General features: G+C 36.2%; 3 protein-coding genes and 1 non-coding gene across 5 annotated transcripts; all 4 read left to right on the top strand.

Moving 5' to 3' along the window:
• Positions 1-6,648: 6,648 nt before the first annotated feature.
• LOC147535956 (E3 ubiquitin-protein ligase MIEL1-like) lies at positions 6,649-9,753 on the top strand. The gene is made up of 12 exons (XM_086644952.1): positions 6,649-6,940; positions 7,050-7,137; positions 7,297-7,353; positions 7,678-7,710; positions 7,813-7,890; positions 8,012-8,055; positions 8,158-8,198; positions 8,392-8,474; positions 8,580-8,671; positions 8,760-8,829; positions 8,911-8,952; positions 9,372-9,753. The coding sequence occupies exons 1-12, from the start codon at positions 6,891-6,893 to the stop codon at positions 9,495-9,497; spliced, it is 804 nt and encodes a 267-aa protein (XP_086501078.1). The 5' UTR covers positions 6,649-6,890; the 3' UTR covers positions 9,498-9,753.
• Positions 9,754-12,345: 2,592 nt separating this feature from the next.
• Positions 12,346-16,122, top strand: LOC147535955 (zinc finger CCCH domain-containing protein 32-like). The gene is made up of 7 exons (XM_086644951.1): positions 12,346-12,755; positions 12,880-13,025; positions 13,433-13,495; positions 13,752-13,871; positions 13,981-14,271; positions 14,355-14,669; positions 15,174-16,122. Exons 1-7 carry the CDS (start codon positions 12,662-12,664, stop codon positions 15,564-15,566), a joined length of 1,422 nt encoding a protein of 473 aa, XP_086501077.1. The 5' UTR covers positions 12,346-12,661; the 3' UTR covers positions 15,567-16,122.
• A 500-nt stretch (positions 16,123-16,622) lies between these two features.
• FASS (tonneau 2 (TON2)) lies at positions 16,623-23,034 on the top strand. 2 transcript variants are annotated; one of them, XM_086644949.1, is made up of 13 exons: positions 16,623-16,815; positions 16,857-17,182; positions 17,873-17,964; positions 18,224-18,286; positions 18,434-18,532; positions 18,672-18,830; positions 19,180-19,251; positions 19,422-19,554; positions 20,059-20,123; positions 20,780-20,855; positions 21,407-21,508; positions 21,708-21,900; positions 22,511-23,034. In XM_086644949.1, the coding sequence occupies exons 2-13, from the start codon at positions 17,041-17,043 to the stop codon at positions 22,746-22,748; spliced, it is 1,434 nt and encodes a 477-aa protein (XP_086501075.1). In that variant the 5' UTR covers positions 16,623-16,815; positions 16,857-17,040; the 3' UTR covers positions 22,749-23,034. The 2 variants fall into 2 exon arrangements, with proteins under 2 accessions (XP_086501075.1, XP_086501076.1); XM_086644950.1 differs by having other exon boundaries at positions 16,700-16,815; positions 17,873-17,938.
• LOC147535954 (small nucleolar RNA snoR104) lies at positions 22,288-22,406 on the top strand. Its single transcript, XR_015226796.1, has one exon. It is a non-coding gene; the product is annotated as a small nucleolar RNA snoR104 (small nucleolar RNA).
• Positions 23,035-23,123: the final 89 nt, after the last annotated feature.

Raw genomic sequence — 23,123 nt, 5'->3', positions numbered from 1 at the left:
TTTGGAATTTTTATTCTATTTGAACAGTTTGGGTATGTAGGGTTTGGATTGAAGAAATTGGTTTTTTTGAGTCTCATCAGTGGAGGATTTTGGATGAGTTTGAACAACATTATCAAGGTTTCTTTTGGTTCCAGAAAATGGAGATTTATAATAGGATCTGGGTATGTTCTTCTTTTCAAGTAGAAGCAATTCGGCTGAGTTAATTATGCTTTCCGATGATGACGGCGGATTTTTTCAATTGTGATGACGGTTTTCCGGTGATGACAGCGGTTTTCCGGCGACAATGGCTGTTTTCCGGCAAGAGCGACGGGGATTTATATTAGTTTTTTATTCTGTATTATTTAATATTTTGTATTATTATTTCTTTTTGTCGACCTTTAAGGTTTTATTCGCGACCTTTAGGGTCTTCTTATTCACGACCTTCAGGGTCTTTTCATTCTCGACCTTTAGGGTCATTTTATTGAGTCTGTGTCTAGTCTCATTTCTTTCTCTTCATGAGGCACTTTACATTTAAAGGTATGTAACTCTCATGAAGTTTTCATAGGAGAGAAATAAGAATGATGTATCATCCATGTAAACAATGTGGTTTTGTCACTTGTAATGGAAATGGTTCCCTTGGTTTCAAAAAAAAAAAAAAAGTTTCGGCGAAGGAGGGAGTTCTTTCCCCATAACCCTTCGTCTGTTTCCAAACGAAGGAAGGATTCCTTCGTCTGAAAACCAAACGAAAGTTGCTACATCTGGATCTGGAAGCACCAGATTCAGACGAGGTTTCGACGAAGGGGATCTCCCCTTCGTCGAAACTTGGAGAGCGAGGAGAAAGAGGCGATTAGAGAGAGAAGGAGAGAGAGAAGGAGAGAGAGAAGGAGAGAGAGAGAGAGAGAGAGAGAGAAAAAAAAAAGAGGAAACGTCGTGGAGATCACGAGAGTTATGGTTGAGGTTATCGGAGGTATGCTAGAGGTGGGAGGGAAAAAATAAAAAACGAAAACAAATATTAAGGTTGATGTTTGGAAGAAACTAAAATTTTGTAGATAATTTTTCTAAACACCCACCTAAACCTTTTTCTTTTTTGGAAACAAATACTTTTTTTTTTTAGGGGAAATTAATCTCATTAAAATAACACAAGTTTACAACAGTACAAGAAAGCATAAACTTATGGTAGTTAACTGAGAAGTACTAAAGTAATAATCACTCCACTTTTAGGGGGTGAAAGCGGTCATAGCCAAATTATGGGCTACCCGATTGCAATTCCTAGGGGTGAAAAGTATGGTAACGTGTCGGCTAGCCAGCCTCCCACGAAGACTCTCGATCTCATCCATTAATCTCCACGGGACCACAGCATCTACGGTTGATAACAATTCAACCAAAACCCTACTGTCGCCCTCCAATATAAATTCCATCAAATCCATTTCCTCAGCTAGGTCGCATCCAACCAAAACCCTAGAAATTCGCTGTGTAATGGAGAACGTGGTCTGAATTGTAAGTTCTTCGAACCCATGATCTCTCCTTTGAAATCACGAGCAACCGCTGCTGCTGAAGCTCTATTTTCGGAGTAAGAACCGTCACAGTTGATCTTTATTTGACCCATTTGTGGTGGAATCCAGTTATCTGCATCTTGAAGGAGAGGTTAGTAAAGGGGGTGCGTACCTTAGAGATTCTCTTATATTCCACCAACATCTTTCCAGATCTGGAGGTTTGTGATGAAAGTGGGTTTCGTTTCGCGTCTTCCACCATTCCCATAACAGATAAGTAAAAATAAACCACTCCTTTTCCTTTTCTTTGTGATGAAGCAGGGTTTTTAGATTAGAAACTAAACCCGGGTTCATCTGTTGTAGGTAAGTATTGTCAGTGAGTTGTATTAGCTCTTTAAACTTTGGGCAAGAACCGAAGAGAGGATCCACTGTCTCTAATTCATTCAAGTCGCATAAAACACAAAGTTGAGGTATCTCTTGGATTCTTTTACCTATATTATGTAATGTAGCCACACCATTGTGAATCAACTTCCATATGAATTGCTGAATCTTCGGTTGCATGCCTTTAATATTCCAAAAAGTCTTCCAAGGAAAGTTATGAGCATCATCACTAAGAATGGGGAAATATCTATGTTCTGTGTAGTAGGATTTTGTATTAAATCTACCACTCTCTGTTGGACACCATACCAGCTTGTCATTTCTGTTATTTTGTGGAATAGTGATCTCTGTGATGGCCTGCACGCTTAATTGATCGAAATACCTGTTTATGAGCTCTAAATTTCCCCATTCATCATTAAATCAGAGACCCAAAATATGTAACTTCATTGATGAGCCCAAGGCTAATAAGTACAAAAGGAAGTTATAAGAAGAGAAACAATACAAAGTCAAATACAAGGACTTAAATATGAGTATTAGGGTTGAGTAGGACTGAATGGGCTAAAGAGTGGGCCTTTATATTAGCCTCTCTATAACAGAATGTGAGTGCCCATAGAGGGTGTAGCATCAGCCTTTTTCTGGCTTCTAGAAGGTAGTGTTATAGTCTCAACCCAATGGAATCCTGGCTGTCCGTTAGATCTCAATTCGGTTTTCTCCTTCAATTTCTTGTGACGGTCCCAAGAAATTCCTGTGTATATATATATTGGCAAAAGGTAGTGTTATCAAATTAAGATCATGAATCACTGGTTATCATGTATTTAGGTTAATAACGAGTGATTCATGATCTTAATTTGATAATTCTAGGGTTTTTTTTATCATGTATTTAGGTTAATAACCAGTGAATTCTTGATAACAAACCCCAAAAGACTATAACACTACCTTTTGCCAATATATATATACACACCCCAAAAGACTATAACACTACCTTTTGCCAATATATATATACACAGGAATTTCTTGGGACCGTCACAAGAAATTGAAGGAGAAAAAATCTTGATTTGTTTTGTGGCTTTTGAGTGTGTTCAATGTACTTAGACATTCAATATCTACTAGATTCACACGCTAGATGTTTCTTCATCTTGTCATAGCTTGTGAATGATTTCTTATAGTTCTTGTGAAACACAAATCACACCAACTAGACTTTTCATTCTTTTGGTGTGATCTAATTTTTGAGGGGTTACAATATTTTCCTTTGTCTACTTCTATGTAATTTTTCCTTTCTTTCAAATTCCTTTCATCTTTGAATTCCTTTCACCTTTACACATACTTTGGAGAGTTACTTTCATTCTCTGACCTGTTGGTCCTTTTAGGATCCAACCCCCACGTTTTGAGAATACTTTCTTTTATTCTAGAAAATTTTCCATAGCTTCGTATGATTACTAAATAGTATCTCACCCCCCACATTTGAGGGGAATCATTTTCTTCTTCTTTATTGTCCAAACTAACGTTTTGTCATACAGTCCCTTTAGTACATAGGTTTTGTTTGACATTACGAATGATAACTTATCATCATTGGAGTACTTTTATGTACTAATATTGCCTTGCATTGTCTCACTAATATCACAGTTGTTCATACTATCTTTAGTAATTTCTTAATTACCAAAGTTACCATTCTGCTTCACCTTTCCGAATTTGGAAATCATATATAATTCTTAATCTAACATTATATACAAATCATTTCAATATCTTTGGCATTTCGAACTTTGAATGATCTAGACATATTAACGTGGTCTCTCAGGAGGCAGTCTGCACAGTTGAGACATAGAACTTTTCTCATGAGTTGAGATGTGATGTTAATAAGAAGTTAAAGCTAGTGGGGCACCTACCGAAGTTCAAGCGAGGTAGGGAACCACGTAAGCGCATACTACTATCACTTCCATAACCTACTTCATATTGACATTTGTTCGGATCAACAACATATGGACTATTCTCCTCACGAGAATACTGGTTGAATTTCATCTTGTGATTAGATCTTAAGATTATAGATTTTTTTTTTCAAGACAGTCTCGATAAAAGATAAACATATTCTTTTGTCCTCTTTTTATTCTGAGTACAACCTCGAATTGGAGAACATATGGTGACTCACCCAATTTTATATTTTTCTCATATCAACTTTCACTCGCTTGATTTTTTCAATCAGTCACACATCATTTAATTTCTCAATTCAACCATAACTTTGATTTTCCTAATCAACTGTTACTTGTTGAATCACTCCTACCTGTTATAAAATTCATACCCAGACCCAAATCTCAAATTTGAATTATTCATCTAAAAATAAATTACAACATAACTGTACAATTGTTGATTCGTCATTTAACCCACTGTCAAAAAATAATGAAAATATTTGATATTTTAGAATTTTGATTCATGCGGTCCTCACAAAAATTATGGACCTTTAATATCAAATCGTGAAGAATGTCAAACGTTACCTAAATAAATTACAAAAATTTATATTGAAATTAGCAATATATATATATATAAAGTAAATATTGTAATAAAGTAACTATTGAAATAAATTTGTCGGACTATAGACCTCTTTTATATTGTTGGGTTTTAGGTCTCTTTAATCGTAGTTTAAATTTAGGTAGTTATCGTGTTCATCACATCTTCATGATGTGTAGTGGCCTTGTAACGACTAACGCACCTCGTAGTCGATTTTCTCGTAAAAAAAAAAATATGGGGCACAAAACCAAGAAATGTTACTGATATCCTTTGCAAACTTAGTCATGGTTAATGTCTACAGATATCTATAAAACCAACTTGTCTTGAAATATCCATGATTTCGGGTCTCAAAATGAATAAGAGAGATACTAGAATACATTTGAAGTGTCTCGGACAAACAACACAGGCATTTCAAGACATTTTGAGATACCAAGAAATGTTATTGATATCCCAAACGAAAAACACAAATATTTCGGGACATTTGAAATGTCTCATACGAATAACACGAACATTGTCATTTTTTCATATTTATGTACTATTTATGTACATGATGCATAAATTTTCCTTAATTTTGTATTAGAGATGATAGGGTAAAGACTATTTATTTTGTCCCATATTATTCTTTTAATGTCTCAAAACAAATAACAGGGACACTGAAAGACATTTAAAATGTCTCAGACGAATATAACGCATTTGAAGTGTTTAAAACGAATAACACAGTCATTTTAAGACATTTAAAATGTCTCAAACTATTTATTTTGTCTCATATTGTTCTAGGAAAATTGTGAGTAATGGTATCGATAACTGCAAGAACTTGGGGCCTCAAGAGGAAAGAATAGCTATGGAGCCTAGGCTTAATATGTTAACTCTTAAGGGGTTTGAATGGTCAGAATATTGTTTTGCAATTGACCAAAAAGATGATCTATTCAAGGACCAAACAATGAAAGAAGAAATAGAGAAGGAAATGGATCTATGGGAGGTAATCATCTTACATTACTACGGTTATCATTTTATTTTTGACAGAGCTATCTATGTCTTTCTCTAGTATTTAATCGTTATGCATTGCTGAATATGAAACTCACTTAGAAAACTTGTGCGAGTATAGGTAGAAAATGTCTTAAAATTGTTGTTTCTCACGTCTAGCTATACCGATTTAAAGAGTTGACCCAATAGGGACCCGTTGGCTTCGGGACAACGTCAGACCGCAACCAGACGCGTTAGATCCTTGTGAATCCAATGGCCCGCGCTATCTCGAGTTGGGCATCACGTGAGATAAGGTTGAACGCGAGCCGTCAAGATATGGAGGTGCTCGCTTCATCCAAATCCCCCCCCCCCCCCCCCCCCCCAAACAGACTTGCCCGTTCTGTCATTTGATCCTTAAGTTAACCGATCTTTGTCCAAATTTTAAACTTGAAGTTCTTATTCATCCGGAATCTCGACTGATTCTTGGATCTAAGTTGAAGAGTTCGACGAGACGGACGCAATTACGCGTTTCGTTTTTGAGTTTGACATGTCAGGTCGAGCCGAAATCGGCTCCGATTCTAACCAATTGTTTTTACTGCTATTAGTAAATACATTTTCATCCAAAAATGGGGTCTTTTTGTTAAAACTCGAGAGAGAAAAAGGATCCTTTTGTGATTGATGGTCAAAAGTTTGAAAATTCTAATATTTGAAATATTTGAAATATATATATATATAATCTATTTGATCTAATAGTATTAGACTTTGCAATAGTAGGATCTGATGGAAAAATTGAATGCAATAAAAGTGGCCAATCTTGATCATGGTTTTGTATCACAAACTTGGTCTAGAGTGCAATTAATTACAAAACACATATTAAGTGATCTGGTGAAAAGAATCTGAAGACGGAGAAGACCAGCAGCTTTGGGTGGTGTGGATGCTACAAAAAATTGGGGTTTCATCTATCATTTTGTTCTCGACCGACTGACTCTCAACGACTAGGTTGTATTATCTTGCTTCGACTGTGACCAACCTTTGCAGTTAGTTTTGAAAATAGTTATTAAGTTGCATGTAGAATTGCTACTCAAATACTTATATTTATGTCTAGTTATTTGGTGTTAGATGTTAATTTTTTAAGGGTTATTTTCTTAATGGCCCCCAACTTTGTAACCAGCTTCCCGTATGGCCCCTTACTTACAAGAAATACCCATATGACCCCTTCCGTTATTTCACGTATTGACTAACGAACGGGCTCAGGGTGGGCAACGCACTTACTATTGGACGGGCTCAAGACGGGCCACTGGCTAACTATCGGGGGACCACCCTTAACCAAACCAGATTTGATTTGGGGACCATTATTGTATTATTTTCTTTCTTTTAGACTATTCTTTCCTTTTATAGTAAGGTTCTTTTTACAGAATCGATAAAACTATTGGTCTATAAGACGGCAGCTATCTGTCTTAACTTATTAAAAGCACTGAATAAAAAATCACAAATCTCTTCCTCTTGGCTGCCCAATCTCCTTGACCCAGGTTTCGTTTGGCGTTCCCTCTTCTGCTCGTCACAGTAATATCAGCTTTACTAATGGAGGATTTCGCCAATCAACGCCTGGATTATGGAAAGATGGGATATGGGTAATAATCATCATCATCAATCACTTTTTTCTTAAATCAAATTCTGGAACTTGGGTTTTGTTTTAGTTTTGATTTTGATTATGGGTTTTTTTTTGTGGGTTTTGATTAGATGTCAACATTATAGAAGAAGATGTAAAATTCGAGCTCCTTGTTGTAACGAGATCTTCTCTTGTCGTCACTGTCATAACGAGGCAACAGTAAGAATTTTACTGGGTTGTTCTTATTTTGATGGGATTTGACCTAATTTTCTTGATTTTGTATCTGGGTTGTTCTTGTTTTGATGAGATATTTGTCTTTATTTTCTTGATATTGAATCTGGGTTTTGTTCATTATTTTTATCTGACTGACTCCATTAGAGTTCCTTGAAGAACATCAGTGATCACCATGAACTTGTTAGACATGAGGTTCAAAAAGTGAGTTGAATCTACTTTTCTCTTCTTTTATAACTTGGGTGGTGTTTGTTTTTTCCAAGTCAGATCTGAAGTCTGACTCGTAGTTTGAACTGACTAGACTCTAGAGTCAAGACTGTTTGGTTTTGTCTGTCTTGTGATGTTTGTGAATAGTCGAAATGACTGATTTGGATGCATTTGATTCAGACATTCAGATTTTGACGTATCGGACGAGTTAGGTTTAGACAATGAGAAAAAACAAACACCACCTTACTGATTGTGCTTTATCTTCATCTAATCTAGCTCTGATTGACTAAAAATGGATTTCGTTCTAAATGATGTTTTCAGGTTATTTGTTCAGTTTGCGACACCGAACAGCAAGTGGGTATTAGTGGATTTAGATTGATTTGATTCCCTTTGTTCGGTTTTGTTTAATTTTCTTCGCTTTCACTTAAAATTTCCTTTTCTTTGTTCATTCTTCAGGTTGCTCATATATGTTCCAATTGTGGAGTTAATATGGGAGAATATTTCTGTGAAGATTGCAAATTCTATGATGATGATGTAATATACTATAACTAGTGATTTACTTGATTCGATTGTTATTGAATATTTCAATTTGGAGTAAAACCCTAGATTTTCACTTGACTTCGTTCTAACTAGATATCTATTTGTTTTCTCGCAGATAGAGAAAGGGCAATTTCATTGCAACGATTGCGGGATATGCAGGTAACTAACAAAACTAGACCAATCTCTTAAGTCTTAACGGAAGTCGATCTTTTATATTTCAGTATAGAGTTTGACTAATATGGAACCTGGTATCTTCAACAGAGTAGGGGGTCGTGAAAATTTCTTCCATTGTTTCAAATGCGGTATGATTCCAGTACTAGTTGTGCTCCGGTTAGGACTTTGAGCTTATCTTTCTGTCATTTGATGAACAATTCATTTAGGTTTCAACGTTTCGGCATGGCACTTTTTGCAATCTATATATACTGATGTAGTCGGCGGGCCAAGGGTCTAGTCCGATATTACCTTCCTACACTAACGTTTTATAAGACCACACAGGGTCTTGCTATTCTGTTGGTTTACGTGATAATCACTTGTGCGTGGAGAATTCAATGCGACATCACTGTCCCATATGTTTTGAGGTTTGATCTTGGCCTGACTCTCGACACACGCAACTCACACGCTCACACACACATAGGAAGAATTGAAGTTTCAAAATTTCTTAGCGAATTTCTTGTATAATGCAGTACCTGTTTGACTCTTTAAAAGAGACACGCGTTCTAAAGTGCGGGCACACAATGCACTCCAGGTGCTTCCATGAGATGGCAAAGCATGACCGGTAACCTACCATCTTATATTGGATTGAAGTTTTCCATCTCGGGTCATATCTTAATCGATCTATCCTACTTCAATCTTTCTTTATTCAGATATTGCTGTCCCATATGCTCCAAATCTGCATTTGACATGTCCAAAGCTTGGAAGAGAATTGACGAAGAGGTATGAAGGTATTTCCTCTTGTCAAGGAAAAAAGAAGATTATGTTTGTGTCGAACTAACTCGTTAAACTATATTTCATTAGATTGAAGCAATTGCGATGCCTGAGGATTATCGAAACAAAAAGGTAGTTTATACATCATTGTCCATCTTTCACTTTAGCTTCCTTCTCTTTTCAAACAAAGCACGTAATAACGATTAGTTCACAATCACCTAAACACGTAATAAGTAAATGCATGTATCACGTTCTCAATTGCTTACCAAGAATTTTAATCACGCTTTCGAGTGTCCGGAATTTGATTTTAATATGTTATGCCAGAATACCAGGCAGCTTGTCGAAGATGACCGAGTGTCATTGTGTATTGACACTCGATGTATTCCAAATTAACGACTTGTCTGGCCAAGTCGTTACTATTAGTCTAAAAAATGAAGTTAATTATACACCATATTTGTACTCTTAATACTCTAAAATCAATGATTCTTACTTACCCTTTCATCGTGAGATTTTGCTCTCTGTTTGAACAATATTTTCTATCGTTTTTACAGGTCTGGATCCTTTGTAATGACTGCAACGATACTACGGAAGTATTTTTTCATATAGTTGGACAGAAATGTACACACTGCAACTCTTATAATACTCGAACTATCGCTCCACCCGTTCTGCCAGACTAACAAGTTAATCTCCTGAAACTTCAATTGATGAATTCTTCATTTTGTCTTGCTGGTATCCGTATGCTAGATGAATATTTTACATTAAACAGTCTCCATTTCATCATAGAATGAAATTACCCATAAATGTATATCAATTGGGTTCGTGATCGTTTCTTCGATGTTTTCTTTGCTTCATTCGACTGAAGAATATGTATTGATTGATTACTATACATTCATACTATCTCAAAATTGTAATGCTTATGGATTCTTCCTTCAACTTTGGAGTCAATATGCAAACTTTCTCGTTCTATAAGGTTTAGTTTGGGCAGAAAAAATATCCGTATTATGAACTCAATGTTACTTTCATAATGATTATGACGATTTGATTACGAGGAAAATAAGCTATGGTGCAAAATCATCAAAGATAAGTGTGGAACTAGTCTTCGTAAATTTGTTGTATTAGTAGTTTTAGTCATTGGTAACAAGACAATTATGCAACATATTACATTTTTATGTCTTTTTGGCGTTTCGACAAATTTTAAAAGAAATAATAATAAAAGAAAATTACTAAAATATGTTGTATAACTATTAGCGGTTGAAGGAAGAGGTGAAACAAGAAAATGATTAGCCTAAAACGAAATGATATTCTACGCGACGCATAAACTGAGTGGAATCCCGATTAGACTATAGGAGGATGAGCATGATTCAGAGAGATGAACTTTTTTTCTTTTTAAATTTTGTCAGATTTTAGACTCAAGGGTCCGGCAGAGTATCAGTGTGAAACATAACAGAATGATTGGGAACTATATGATGGTTCATTAATTAGTGTTGTCTACTCCCAACCTTACCTAAAAATCTTACACAATGATCTTGCCTCTGCAGTTTTCCTTTCCTGCATGAATCATGCTATATTTCTAGGGCTTGTCCCTTTGATACCAATACAACCTTTGTACTAGGCTGATGACTTGTTTCACCTTTGTCTCTGAATTTGAATGAACACATGTGGTTGTGAGAGAAGGATTCAAAATCATTATCTCCACCATTTTCCATATCTTATGTACTATCTTGTATTGTCATGCTTTGTTTTTCTTGCTCTCCTTTGAATAAACTATAGTGGGTGTTGTCAAATTTTATACAATTTTTTACTCAACTGAAGTCAAACTTATTTAGTTTGATCTGATTCGATAAGACTGATCGAAGCTCCCGCTCTAAACTAGAAGAGAGAATGTCCTGTTTTAATCGTTCACGTGTTTAGTTTTAACGTTTGGATCGTTTTGATCGAATAGTGTGGAGATTGCGAATGAACTGTCCTCATATTTGAGAGACCGGAACAAGATAACAATTTCTAAACTAAATTTGAGTGTCAATCGCGACCCAAAACTGTGTGGCAAGCTGTCGTAGGATTTTTGTTTGAAAAGGACCAGTAAATTGGGTCTCCTTATCATTATTACTTTGTTTAGTCATTCTTTCGAAGTTAAAATATACACTCTTAAATACGGAGTATTACATTTTTATTGACTTTTATTTTGGTAATATGAACGGTCACTCTTACTTTTACTAGTGGCGATTCTAAATAGAAAACAAAATGTGGACGAATGAGAATTTGATTTTTTTAGACAACAAATGCAATCAAGAGATACTATTGAGTATTGAACCCCAATTCTGTCGTTCACGAATTTGATGTTTGGATCGGTCTTAATTTTTATCCCTGTCGTATTTGTTTATAATCCAATTTTTTGATCTAAAATAAAGATGTCCATAGGTCAAATCTTTGTGCGGATTTTTTCTTTTAAATTCTAAAGCCGCGTCATAATTTAACGAAAATGTACAAACATGATTATTTTTCCTCGTGCCCAAATGAATGGAAAGAAATAAATCTTTTTCTTTTGGTTGGTAAGATCACTCGTCACACTCCTTGGCTGATTATCAATGGCGTTCTCGTAATTAAGTACAAAAGTAGTGTCGGTAACCTGCGTGAACTATCTTATACTGAGCTGTACCAAAACTCGTCTAGCATCAGTGTTAAAAGCATGACACGTGGAATACTCTCAAACTTGAGCTTTGATCATACTGCTGTAATGTATTCCTTATCCATCTCTATCACATTGAATAGTTTGCTCTTGTTTTATTCAGAACAACACAGCCAAACCAGAGTGGTCCGGCATCAACGTGGCGCTTGTATAAAAGCATAAGCTATATCTTTCTTCAACCGGCTCTAAGACAAAACGTAAAAGCAATATTTATTGTTTTTACATTTTGCCCCCTATAGTTTGCTTTATTTTTGTAAGGGTTACGGTGAAAGATCCAAAAAGAAAGGAGTTAATAGAAGGAAGTCCAAGGTTAGAAAAAAAATGAGGAGCGAATGTGAAAATTAGATTCGTAGTGGCTAAAAAAACGTCTATCAATATACATTTGTTAATCGTCTTGGTGCACAAACTCCATTATAGAACATCATATTATTGTACGTAACATGTTTTTCATATGCATGCGACGCAATGTCAAATGTTTTATCCGTCTAAAATTACGCAATTTACACCGTATTGATTCTAACTTGATAGAAATCAGTCGATTTGTACGTAAAAACGAATGCACAAATTAAAAAAATGTTATTATTTCGAACAAACATAGTTGTACGCAACGTCTGAATCTTCTAATACTATGTGTCTAGTAATATAATACCACGTGCTTTTGACTTTAATACATCAGTGTCGTAAACATATTTTATGTTTTGGCATTTTCACATTGGAATGTAACTTTTGAGACTAATTTCACATTTAAAATGTGAATTTTGGGACTAATTTCACATTTAAAATGTGATTTTTGGAGTGATTCGTGATATTGGGTTTTTGTAAAAAGTCCCTATAATTTTGTTTGGCGGGTATAAAACAACAAAAACAAACGAAAAAGAAGTTTGAAGAGAGAGAAAACAAAAAAAAAAAACTTTGAAAACTTTAGAGAGAGAAAAAGTGAAAAAAAAAACCAGACGGCAGAGAAAAGAAGAAGAAGAAGAAGCTAAAACCACCACCTCATCAAAAAAATCACAAATTTCCCACTCGATCGGAGCTTCCAGATCATTCTAGAACTTTGATTCCCCATTCTCTCTCTCTTTCTTCTTTCTCTCTCTAGAATCCTGTACATTCTGTAAACATTACAAACCAAAATTTGAATACATAATCATCATCATCATGCAAGGTAGTAGTAGAAGTCAAACAATGGAAGGGTCAAAATCAGATCCATCCATGGATTGGAGTTCTATTGTACCTGAAACTGGTCTTGAAGGTAATTTTAGATGATTTTGAATTCTGGGTATGGGTTTTTTTTTGTTGATCTAAAATTAGGGTTTTTAAGATAATGTATTGATGATTGAATTTGTGTATTTGGATCTTGAATTTTGTAATTGTAGAATCGATGTGGCAATTGGGAATAGAAGGGAATAGGATTTCGTATCCTGAGCGACCTGATGAACCTAATTGTGTGTATTATATGCGTACTGGTACTTGTGGATACGGTGTTAGGTGTCGATTTAATCATCCCCGCGATCGGACTATGGTAAACCTTTTTATCATAACCCTAATTTTGATTTTGGTGTCTTAGTAATTTAGGGCTTAATAATGGGGTTTTAGATTTCATAAAAGTTGGTTTCTTTGGTTGATCACATTCAGTTTAATCTTGTAATGTATGATGTATTGCTGTTAATTACTTTCCCAACTTAGAATTAGTGTTGGTTCGCTTAAAATAGGTTTTTTTTTTTCGTTGGCTTGTTCTACTGTTTATAATGTTGGTGGTTAATATGATATATCTAAGAACCCTCTATTGTGACGCCCCAAGCTCTAGCAGTTGTCGATACTGTCTCCGCCTTTGAAACCGAGGTCCAATCTCTAGTGTGAACCATGATTTTTTGTGATTCGGTTTTAGTTTTGTATATTAAGATTGAATACGTAAATAATTTTGTTCAGGCTGCTGGAGCTACACGGCAAGAAGGGGAATACCCCGAGCGGGAAGGGGAACCCGAGTGTCAGGTACAATCTCGTTTGAGATCTTGCTTGGGATTGTTTTGATATCCTTCGCTTTCCGTTGAAGTAGGTCTTTTAAAGAAACAAGTTAGTTTCTACATTGAATTGTAATTTTATTTCCATTAAAGGGTGGGTTTAATGGTCTAATTACTTAAACTCTTGGCAGAAAGTGTGATTTTAAGATACTTCTCTTATTCTCTACTTCTCGCGTGTCTAAATAGTTCATTGGATATCAATTTTGTTATGCTTTCTAAATCTGCAGTATTTTATGAAGACCGGGGCTTGCAAATTTGGTTCTTCCTGCAAGTTCCACCATCCGAAATTTGAAGGTGGAGCAATGAACCCCGTGTTACTAAATTATTTTGGTTATCCGCTTCGACCGGTTAGAATTCCTTCCTTTCTCGATCAGTTTTTGCAATGTCGTAATGTTATCTTGTGTTATGTTCTTCAATTTGTTGGTAAATGTGACTTGACGGTTTAATCTACGTCAGGGTGAGAAAGAGTGCTCCTACTACATAAAGACGGGGCAGTGTAAGTTTGGTGAAACCTGTAAATTTCATCACCCACAACCATCCAGCGCACCAATGCCGGCTCCTGGACCTGAATTTTATCCGACAGTGCAATCTCCCGTAGTTCCTTCTAGTCCACAATTTGGAGGGGTAACTGCCACATGGCAAGTTGGTAGGCCTCCATTAGTACCTGGTTCATTTGTGCAAGGGACTTATGGGTCTGTGTTGCTCTCCCCAGGATTGGTTCCAATTTCGAATTGGAGCCATTATCCGGTATGTGTTCAAGTACTTCCTAACTCAACAGTGTTAAAAAAAAATTATATGAATTTCACAAATTTGTGTTTTACTTGTTTTAGGGACATTTAAGTCAACTCGCATCTCCAAGTAATCAAGCCACTATTGGGCCAGGCCCTCATTATGGGCCAACGGGGCTCTCTTCTTCTGCACCTGCTTATACAGGATCTCAACCACCCTTCCTTGTGTCTGCTGGCTTCTCTACCAGTACCGAGAAGGAAAACGTATACCCAGAAAGACCTGGTCAACCTGAATGCCGATTCTACATGAGAACAGGTGATTGTAAATATGGGTCTATGTGTAGATACCATCATCCTCCGGAGTGGATAGCTCCAAATACAATTGCCCTCAGTCACATGGGACTTCCTCTTCGTCCGGTATGGATACTCATACTTTATCATTTCTTATTTCAGTGGACTTATAGCCAAGGTTGTTACAAAGTAATGAAACCTAAATTTTGTTTGATAACCAAACTATAGTTGGCTTTTAGGTTTACTCTAGATCATAAGTTGTGAGATAGCTAAAAATTATCGAAATTTAAGCGTACCACTTCAAGTGGAGGTATCGAGTTACAGTATATCTTAATATTTATGCTACATTTATTGTCTTTAGGTTCTGTCATTAGGTCGTCATTAGCTATAAGGACATACATGCCAAAGTGCTTAAGTTATCAATTTATTTTTAAACTCCAAAGTCTTTTGCTCTATCTTACGTACTTGTTTTTTTTTTCTAGTATCTATTCTTTGTGCTGTGGGAGTTTTGTCTTTTAACTGATTTCTCCACCAAACAATATCCGTGAAGTAATATCTATGTGGTGTCATATGTTACACTAGATATTTGGTTATATTGCCTCTGAGGCTCTGACATTATTTTATTAACAGGGAGCTCCAACCTGCACTTTCTACGCTCAACACGGAGTATGCAAGTACGGGCCGACATGCAAATACGATCATCCAATGGGCACACTAAGTTATAGTCCATCTGCATCTTCTCTTACAGACATGCCAGTTGCTCCCTACCCAGTAGGTTCTTCTCCAGCTACTTTGGCCCCATCTTCTTCATCTTCAGAGTTGAGGCCGGAGGTCACTGCCGGATCAAGCAAGGAGTCTCTCTCAACAAGACTACCATCTGCAGAAAACACTTCCAGTGGCTCAGTAGGTTCGATCTTCTCAAAGAGTGAGACTGTTCTTCATTCTGGTGTTCAATTGTCTGGTCAGAGTTCTTCTTCCCCTTCGAGTGGCGGCCGCGGAAATGATAGTCGTGCCTCTAGTTGATCCATTGCTAGAAGAATCTTAACCTGTTCTTCAGATGTACTTTCTCGCTCATCCCCTTTTCACCGACCTATTGAAGTTCAACCTAGATTATGATAGTACATAGTCGTCTTTATGTTCACATAATCTCTTATATGGCCAACTCTTTCGTCTCGAATAAATTATAACCATCTTTGAAATGGTTTTCCAAACCCTGCTCTCTTTCTCAATAAACTCAATAGAAAATCCCTTCCATGATTCCATAAGTTCAATTAGATTCCTTTCTCTGCTTATTTATGTTATGATCCATTCTGAACTAAATAGACAATTTCCCTCTGCATTTTTCTTCGACAAAATGGTCCCTATTTTTGTCCTTTAAATTTTGGTACAGATTGATTTATCTGCAGGGCCATGGAGATAGATTGGATGACATCCAAAATGTTATGTTGTGAACTTAATTTGCTAGATAATTGCTTATTTTTATTTTGTTTACCGAACACGAAAACAGAAGAAACTTGACTTTTGTTTGGGTATTTGTAACATTTCACCTCTAAGTTACTTCAATGGATCATGCTTTAGATGTCTTGCTTTTGTTTCTTTGATATACTTTTGTTTGATCTTTGTGAACTTCGTCTGATGTTGATATTACATCGATAAAGAACAATGGGATGAATGACCTACCGTCGCACCATCGTACAATTTGTGTACATCATTGGAATGGAATAAGTATGCGACTGCCACAAACACAAATGTTGATAAACGGCTACGAGATCAAGCACAACTTCTTAGTGGTGTTTTGAAGTGCTACGAGATCAAGCACAACTTCTTAGTGGTGTTTTAACGTTGGGAGGGCGTCTAAACGAAAATGACACATTTTATTTCTATAAAGCCTCCAAGTGCCCAAGTTTTATAAACGAATCGAATGCCACATTAGTGGGAGACGAGGTATTGTGTCTCTTATAATGAATTCAACACTCTCCCCAAAACTATCGATATTGTTAGCAGCTCAAAATAATTTTATCACACATTAACGCAATAGTCTCTCCCACAATATAGTCTTTACATATTTTATTACAAACTAGACCCGATGAGTGAAAAATAAAGAGTGGTGCTTCTGATAAGAGATCATATACTCTCACAGACCTATATTAAAACATGCGATATAACTAAGATATTATTGTCCACTACCTTTTTGTGCAGCGACATGAGATCGTGAGATTGAGTCTCGATGGAAGCAATTTACCATCAAAATTTATCCCATATAATTTAGACAGTGTATAAAGTTAGTAATATAATAAATTTGTCCGGCTTTAGACTTCTGTTTAACATATAGATTTCATTCCAGTAGTGGTTAGATAGATCTGTCTCTTCTCCAAACTCTAATAACTAGGTTATAGTTTGGTGGGTTGTTGTTGATTACTACCAAATACTACTTCTCATTTTCTCTCTCTACAAACCCCCAATTTCAGATAAGAATCTAGAGAGAGATAGACAAGGTATGTATAGTGGTTCAAGCGACGGTGAAGGAGGGCATGAAGTTGCCCAGAGAAAAATTCCTCCGGCATCTTCTATGCCATGGGTTCGAAACCTCCGTCGATTCATTGGATCTGGTGCTGGTCTTGGCTCTGAAGCTTTAATGGGTTGGTTCTCTTTCTTACCCTTCTTTAATTCTTATACCCATTTTCTGATAACCTAGATCTAGTAGTTGATTTTGTTGCCATGGGTGTTACTGGTTTTGTTGGCTAACTCTACTGAAATTTTGATAAAATGTATGATATTGGAAGTTAGGGTTTACAATATCAGGGATTTACAATGTACTAATTTGGTACATTTAGAGTTGTTTCAGCAAAAAGGTTAGATTTTTAGTTGTTTTAGCAAAAAGGGTAGATTGAGTTGTTAATTTTAAAATCCAATGCTTGAACTTTGACTTCACCTGGGTAGGAATTGAATGTTACTTGGGTATTTTTGGAAGGAAAGTTTTGAGTTGTGATATAAGATTCAGGATTTCTTAGGTTAATATCTGTGTTTCCGCCGTTCGTCCAGTTCAGGTCAAGTGCTTTAGCTATACGAAGCTGTTGATTCCCAAGAATTCAGATATATCTTGCTTTTTCTTTCTTTTAATATATCCATTCAAATCTTCAAAAAAATAGAGCAGGCTTGTCGTTGATATGCAGAAATGTTGAAATACTCAATGTCCCTTTTGTCGATGTGTTATTTTAGTGTTCTTATGCTTAATGGCTTCAAATTTGAAGTCACCCCAAAAATATTAGTTGGAGGCAGTACTTGTATTGCTTAATCATTGATAGTCTTTTACTTCCCATACTTTTCAGAGCTTGAAACGAAGAGAATATTGCTTGAGATATTTAAGGAAAAGCAACAAAAGAATGCTGAAGCGGGTACAATTCCAAGCTTTTATAGAAAGGCATGCACTCCAGTTGTTTACTTTGGTGGTTGGCTCTTGTTTCTACTGTAAACCAGTATTAGAATCTTATGTCAACGTTACACTATTACAGAAATCTCAAGCTTTTCATTTCGAGTCTGACATAGGATTTGACTTCCCACAGAGACGTTTTCCTAGAAATTGACTAAAAACAATATTTAGAAGTATTAGATTCAACAATGTTCCCTTCTTGTATTGTTTATTTATTTTTTTTTCTTTCTTCTGTTTTTGATTCACACAGAAACCTGAAGAAGGTTCTATCAGTCACAGGGTCCAAAGATTGGCCAAGTACCGGTTTTTGAAGGTAAAATTGGTTTAGTTGTTTTTGCTTGGTATTCAAATGTAAATGGCTGAACTTTTTCTTACATTGATGTCTGCTATACCTCTATTTTCTGCGTGACCAAATACTTCGGCTTAAAACCTGATTCTAGTTTCTGTCTTTGTTTTGCAGAAACAGTCAGATCTCTTGCTGAACGCTGACGACCTAGACGCCATGTGGGCATGCTTGAGAGAAAACTGTGTGATCGATGACACTACTGGTGCTGAAAAGGTCTATTTTCTTTTCTTCAGTCTTCTTCCTCTTTTTTGATCTTACAACCAAAATGCTTACAGCAAAAATCAGAATTTCTTTAGTTAAGATCACTTGGTCCAGTAATGGTGTTAATTCCTTGATTACCTTTGTCTTACAGATGAACTATGAAGATTTCTGCCACATTGCATCTGTATGTTCTGAGCAAATAGGGCCAAAATGTCGACGCTTTTTCAGTCCTTCGAATTTTATGAAATTTGAGAAAGACGAGTCAGGGAGAATAGCCATATTGCCTTTTTACCTTTATGTCATGCGCACGGTGGGTTATGCTCTTTTTATTTTTCTTCCTTAGAAAAAGCTCTTATTCCTTTTAGCAGTCTATTAATATTTCACATAATATTTTAACTGTCGCCAAGGACAAACAGAGACAAGATAAAATTGATAACAATTCTACATGCACGAATTCCAATTGACACGAGCAATTTGTTTAATTTTACGCGAGTACAAGAATCATTATCATTCTCTTGACAAATGAAATAGTGATAAGTTTTTGTAAGAGAACCAGTAGAAAATTAAAATTGCGAGTAAGAGAACATAAAATAAATGAGAATAGTTTCTTTGGCTAAATATTCTAACCTTCTTGGTGGTAACAATTCCTTGTCATTCAGGTTTCACTTACTCAAGCAAGAATTGATATGAGCGAGCTTGATGAAGATTCCGATGGTTTCCTTCAAGCTCATGTATGGGACATTCCACCTTTCTGAACCTTTTAAGCGTTATATTCTTTTCATGTACTCGATTTTCTTTTTCTTGTTTGTGCGAATTGTGATTTCATATCGTCTCTGCTATTTGTTAATGTCTATTTCACCTCTACTCTGTTGTGCACCATGCTTATCCCATATCTCTTCAGGAAATGGAGGCGTACATAAGAGGCCTTATTCCTAATCTCGCACAACTACGTGATATGCCTGAAGCCTTTGTTCAGATGTACTGCCGTATTGCTGCACACAAATTCTTCTTTTTCTGTGACCCTCATAGGCGAGGTTCGTTCTCGTGTTTCAGATTGTAGTGCAATTCAGAGTTGATTTCCAAATATGTTATACTATCCCTTAAAATTCTATTTATAGTGGTATCATCCTGGAGGGAGATACCAAGTACTACGCTAGTACTCAAGCTAAACTGGAAACCATGTAAAATGTCAATAAGATATCTATCCATTGGGGAGACGGCAAAGAAACTTACTGCCATATGCATGTATAAAAGCTAATGGGGCTGGGAATGTACCTAGGTTGTTATGCTAACCTGATGAAGCTGTAAGCTCTTATGCAGCTTTATTAGCTTAGTTTGTTTATTTCATGACATAAAACTGATGTATGCAAGAAGGGGTGTCATCTATGAAGAAAACTACTATATCATTATTAATGCATTAGTGGCTAAGTTATTTAGTTCTCTTACAGACTCTTGCTTTGTTGCTCTTCTCCGAGGTTCCTTGTTCCTTGTTCCTTCTGTTAACTTCTTTCACGATTTTCTTTTGTGGTTATTGACAGGTAAAGCATGCATAAAAAAAGTGCTTCTCAGTAATTGCCTGCAGGAACTAATGGAACTACATCAGGTAGTCTTTTGCTAAGCATATGATTTTCTGTTGTATTATAATGGGATTACATTTGTTGTTTGGACTCAGATTAAACTATTTATTCAGATCTATGCCCTCACACACAACTTGTGAACTGCTTTACATCTACACAGATTTCGTTCCTTTTGCAATGTTTGACCCCGTAGTTGGACTGGGGTTTTATGTAATGGTCGCATAGTTATTTGACTTAGTCTCTGAGAAACCTTTCTGCTGGATGTAAATGCGATAGTCTGAAATTGTGATTTTTGTGTAGCTAAACATTAACATATAGCAGTTTCCTAAATTACCTACTTCATTAAATGGATACCATATGTTCTTGAGCAAGTGGTTTATAATCTTCAATACTTAAGGCGTTACAGCTTACTGTTGAGTTGAGATTCAATGAGAAAACCCCCGAGTATGGTCATAGTGATTTAAGCCCCCTTTCATAAAATGTCGATTACACTGTAACCTGATGACACTTGTATCTCAAATGTTAGAAGCTCATATTATGTGCATACTGTTCCACATTAGTCAACTTCTTGTGTATCTCCATATCTGTGTAATAGCATCCACGCTAGCAGTAGGTGCTACATAATACATATTGAACCAGAGTTGAAGCTCGCAATCTGTTAATTGTTTTTCACATACATTAGGAAAGCGAGGAGGAAGTAACTGATACTGAACAAGCTGAGAACTGGTTCTCTTTGACTTCCGCTCAACGAATTTGTGGTATGTACTGTGTTTTTTCTATGATTTAATGGAATGTATGCTTCTTATTCATAGTTTTATACTGTCATGTTCTTTATCTTTCTCTCCGTGTTAGATCAGCTCCATTGAGTACCACCAATGTCCACTTGTCTCGTCTCAGAATGATCTTTTTGACATTTATATTTCACATGTCATTGTGCCGCTTAAGATTATCATGAGCGTATGTGCTAAAATTGATCAAACTAGAGGAATTTCTATCAATCAACTTGATTAAGTTAGACACTACATAGTGAATGGTTAGGGTTGGGCAGAAAGTTCACGGCTAGGGCTGATCTGGCCGGATTTAGGAACCAAGTATTTTCATTTTAAACCATATCGAGAGGGTTAGAGTTGCATTGGAAGTTCATGATCGGCTGCCATGAGTATTCCTCGTGCAGCGAAGCCTAGAACATGTTAATAGTTACTCTTTTGTTTTTCACTTTTAGTGTGTTTTTAAAATTTTCTATTATAAGTTTATGATTAATAGCACCTTGTGATATATGTTGTTAACTGTGTCCGTAATTTTCTTGCAGATATGTTTCTTGCTCTAGATAAAGATATGAATGGGAGTTTAAGCAAGCAGGAACTTCGGGAATACGCTGATGGTACACTCACAGAAATTTTCGTCGAGCGAGGTTTGATACCAAAACTTGTTTCAGTCAAACCAAAATGTTGATTGAGTCACATTTTTGTGTTGTGCTGTTTCATTCATGCATTTTCTTATGACTTCAGCGGTTCAGCCTTAAAAAAATTCATTCGATTCTGTTATATGGCGCGAAGTGGATTCGTGCATTGGATGGTTTTATCTTTATGTTTGGGTGATTCCTTTTTCAGCATTTGATGAGCATGTGCGACGTGGAAAAAGTGGAGGTGGTAATTCACGAGAGATGGATTTCGGAAGCTTTCTTGATTTTGTGTTGGCCCTCGAAAATAAAGACACTCCAGAAGGATTGACATATTTGTTTCGATGTCTTGATCTTCATGGAAGGGGATTTCTTACAACAGCTGATATTCATACACTTTTCAGGTAAAAAAGATCTTCACGTTCCCAATTATGTTGTTTGACTATCCCATAATTATAGTTGAGATCGGCGAATCCACTCGAGTAGATCTATTGGAGATCGAGAATAGCGCGATCAAGTCCCATATGAACCTCCAACATAGTTCTTATGTATGAAACTTTAAATTGTTGGAAGTTTGTGATAAATATCAGAGTAGAGTTCTGAAAACTCGGCCGAGTTACTCGGCTTGGATCGACAGATATCGCGGGTCGACCCATGCCCAATGTCATGCCCGTCCTACCCCTAATCAATTCCTTTTTCACCCATTTGTTTGTCGCTGATATCTTCAAATTTCTTCGTAAAAGTAAGATTTATGTTATTAGTTCTGTTTAAATCGTTGCGGAAGAAAAGAAGGGGTGCATCTAAAAGACAAAGATGTACCCGATACAATCTTCCTACATGAAAGAATCAGTAGTTTTCCTGCTTGTTGATCTGGAGCAAGTTCTTCAAGTCTCAAATTACTGAAACACTTCCGAAATGTTTAACCCTAGCTCTCTGATTGGATCCTGACACCATTATTACGAAAAAAACCTCGATTATCAGTTAACTAATCCAATTTCTTTTGTTGTCGAACAGAGATGTACACCAGAAATGGATAGAGGGAGGAAACTACGAATTATGTATCGAAGATGTTAGAGATGAAATATGGGATATGGTTAAACCAGCTGATCCGTTAAGAATAACATTGGCTGATCTCTTGGGTTGCAAACAAGGTGGAACCGTTGCTAGTATGCTTATAGACGTTCGAGGCTTCTGGGCTCATGACAACAGAGAAAATCTACTCCAAGAAGAGGAAGAACCCGAAGAAGAATGATCTTTTAACTGCTGTCTTTCTACCAGAAGACTCTGTTGTTGAAAACATTTGGATCGAATGAAGAAAATCATGTCGAAGAAGATTGTCTCGAAGACTAGATGTGTGTGTTTATGCTTGCAGCTGAAATCTAGGGTTTAATTTGTAACTTATGGTCTTAGAGCAGATGATTATAACTACTATAATATAGTACATATGTTCAAGTCATTAAACCTCAGGATCAAGTGTCAGAACAGAACAACTCAACCCTTTTGTCTAATTTAAAAATTCCTCTCGTTTTCCCCTTAAATCTCTTTCGTCGTAAATTAATCTCTTTCGGAGTAAGTTTGGTGCCCCTTGTAAGGTACGATGTACTTTATCTAGCTAGTTATAAAGTCG

This window comes from Eschscholzia californica, unplaced genomic scaffold, assembly GCF_041429995.1.
Source record: "Eschscholzia californica isolate CP2 unplaced genomic scaffold, dmEscCali1.0.p SCAF_5, whole genome shotgun sequence".
Taxonomy (NCBI): domain Eukaryota; kingdom Viridiplantae; phylum Streptophyta; class Magnoliopsida; order Ranunculales; family Papaveraceae; genus Eschscholzia; species Eschscholzia californica.
Note: the sequence above shows the minus strand (reverse complement) of the source record. Positions and strands in the feature narration are given on the sequence as shown.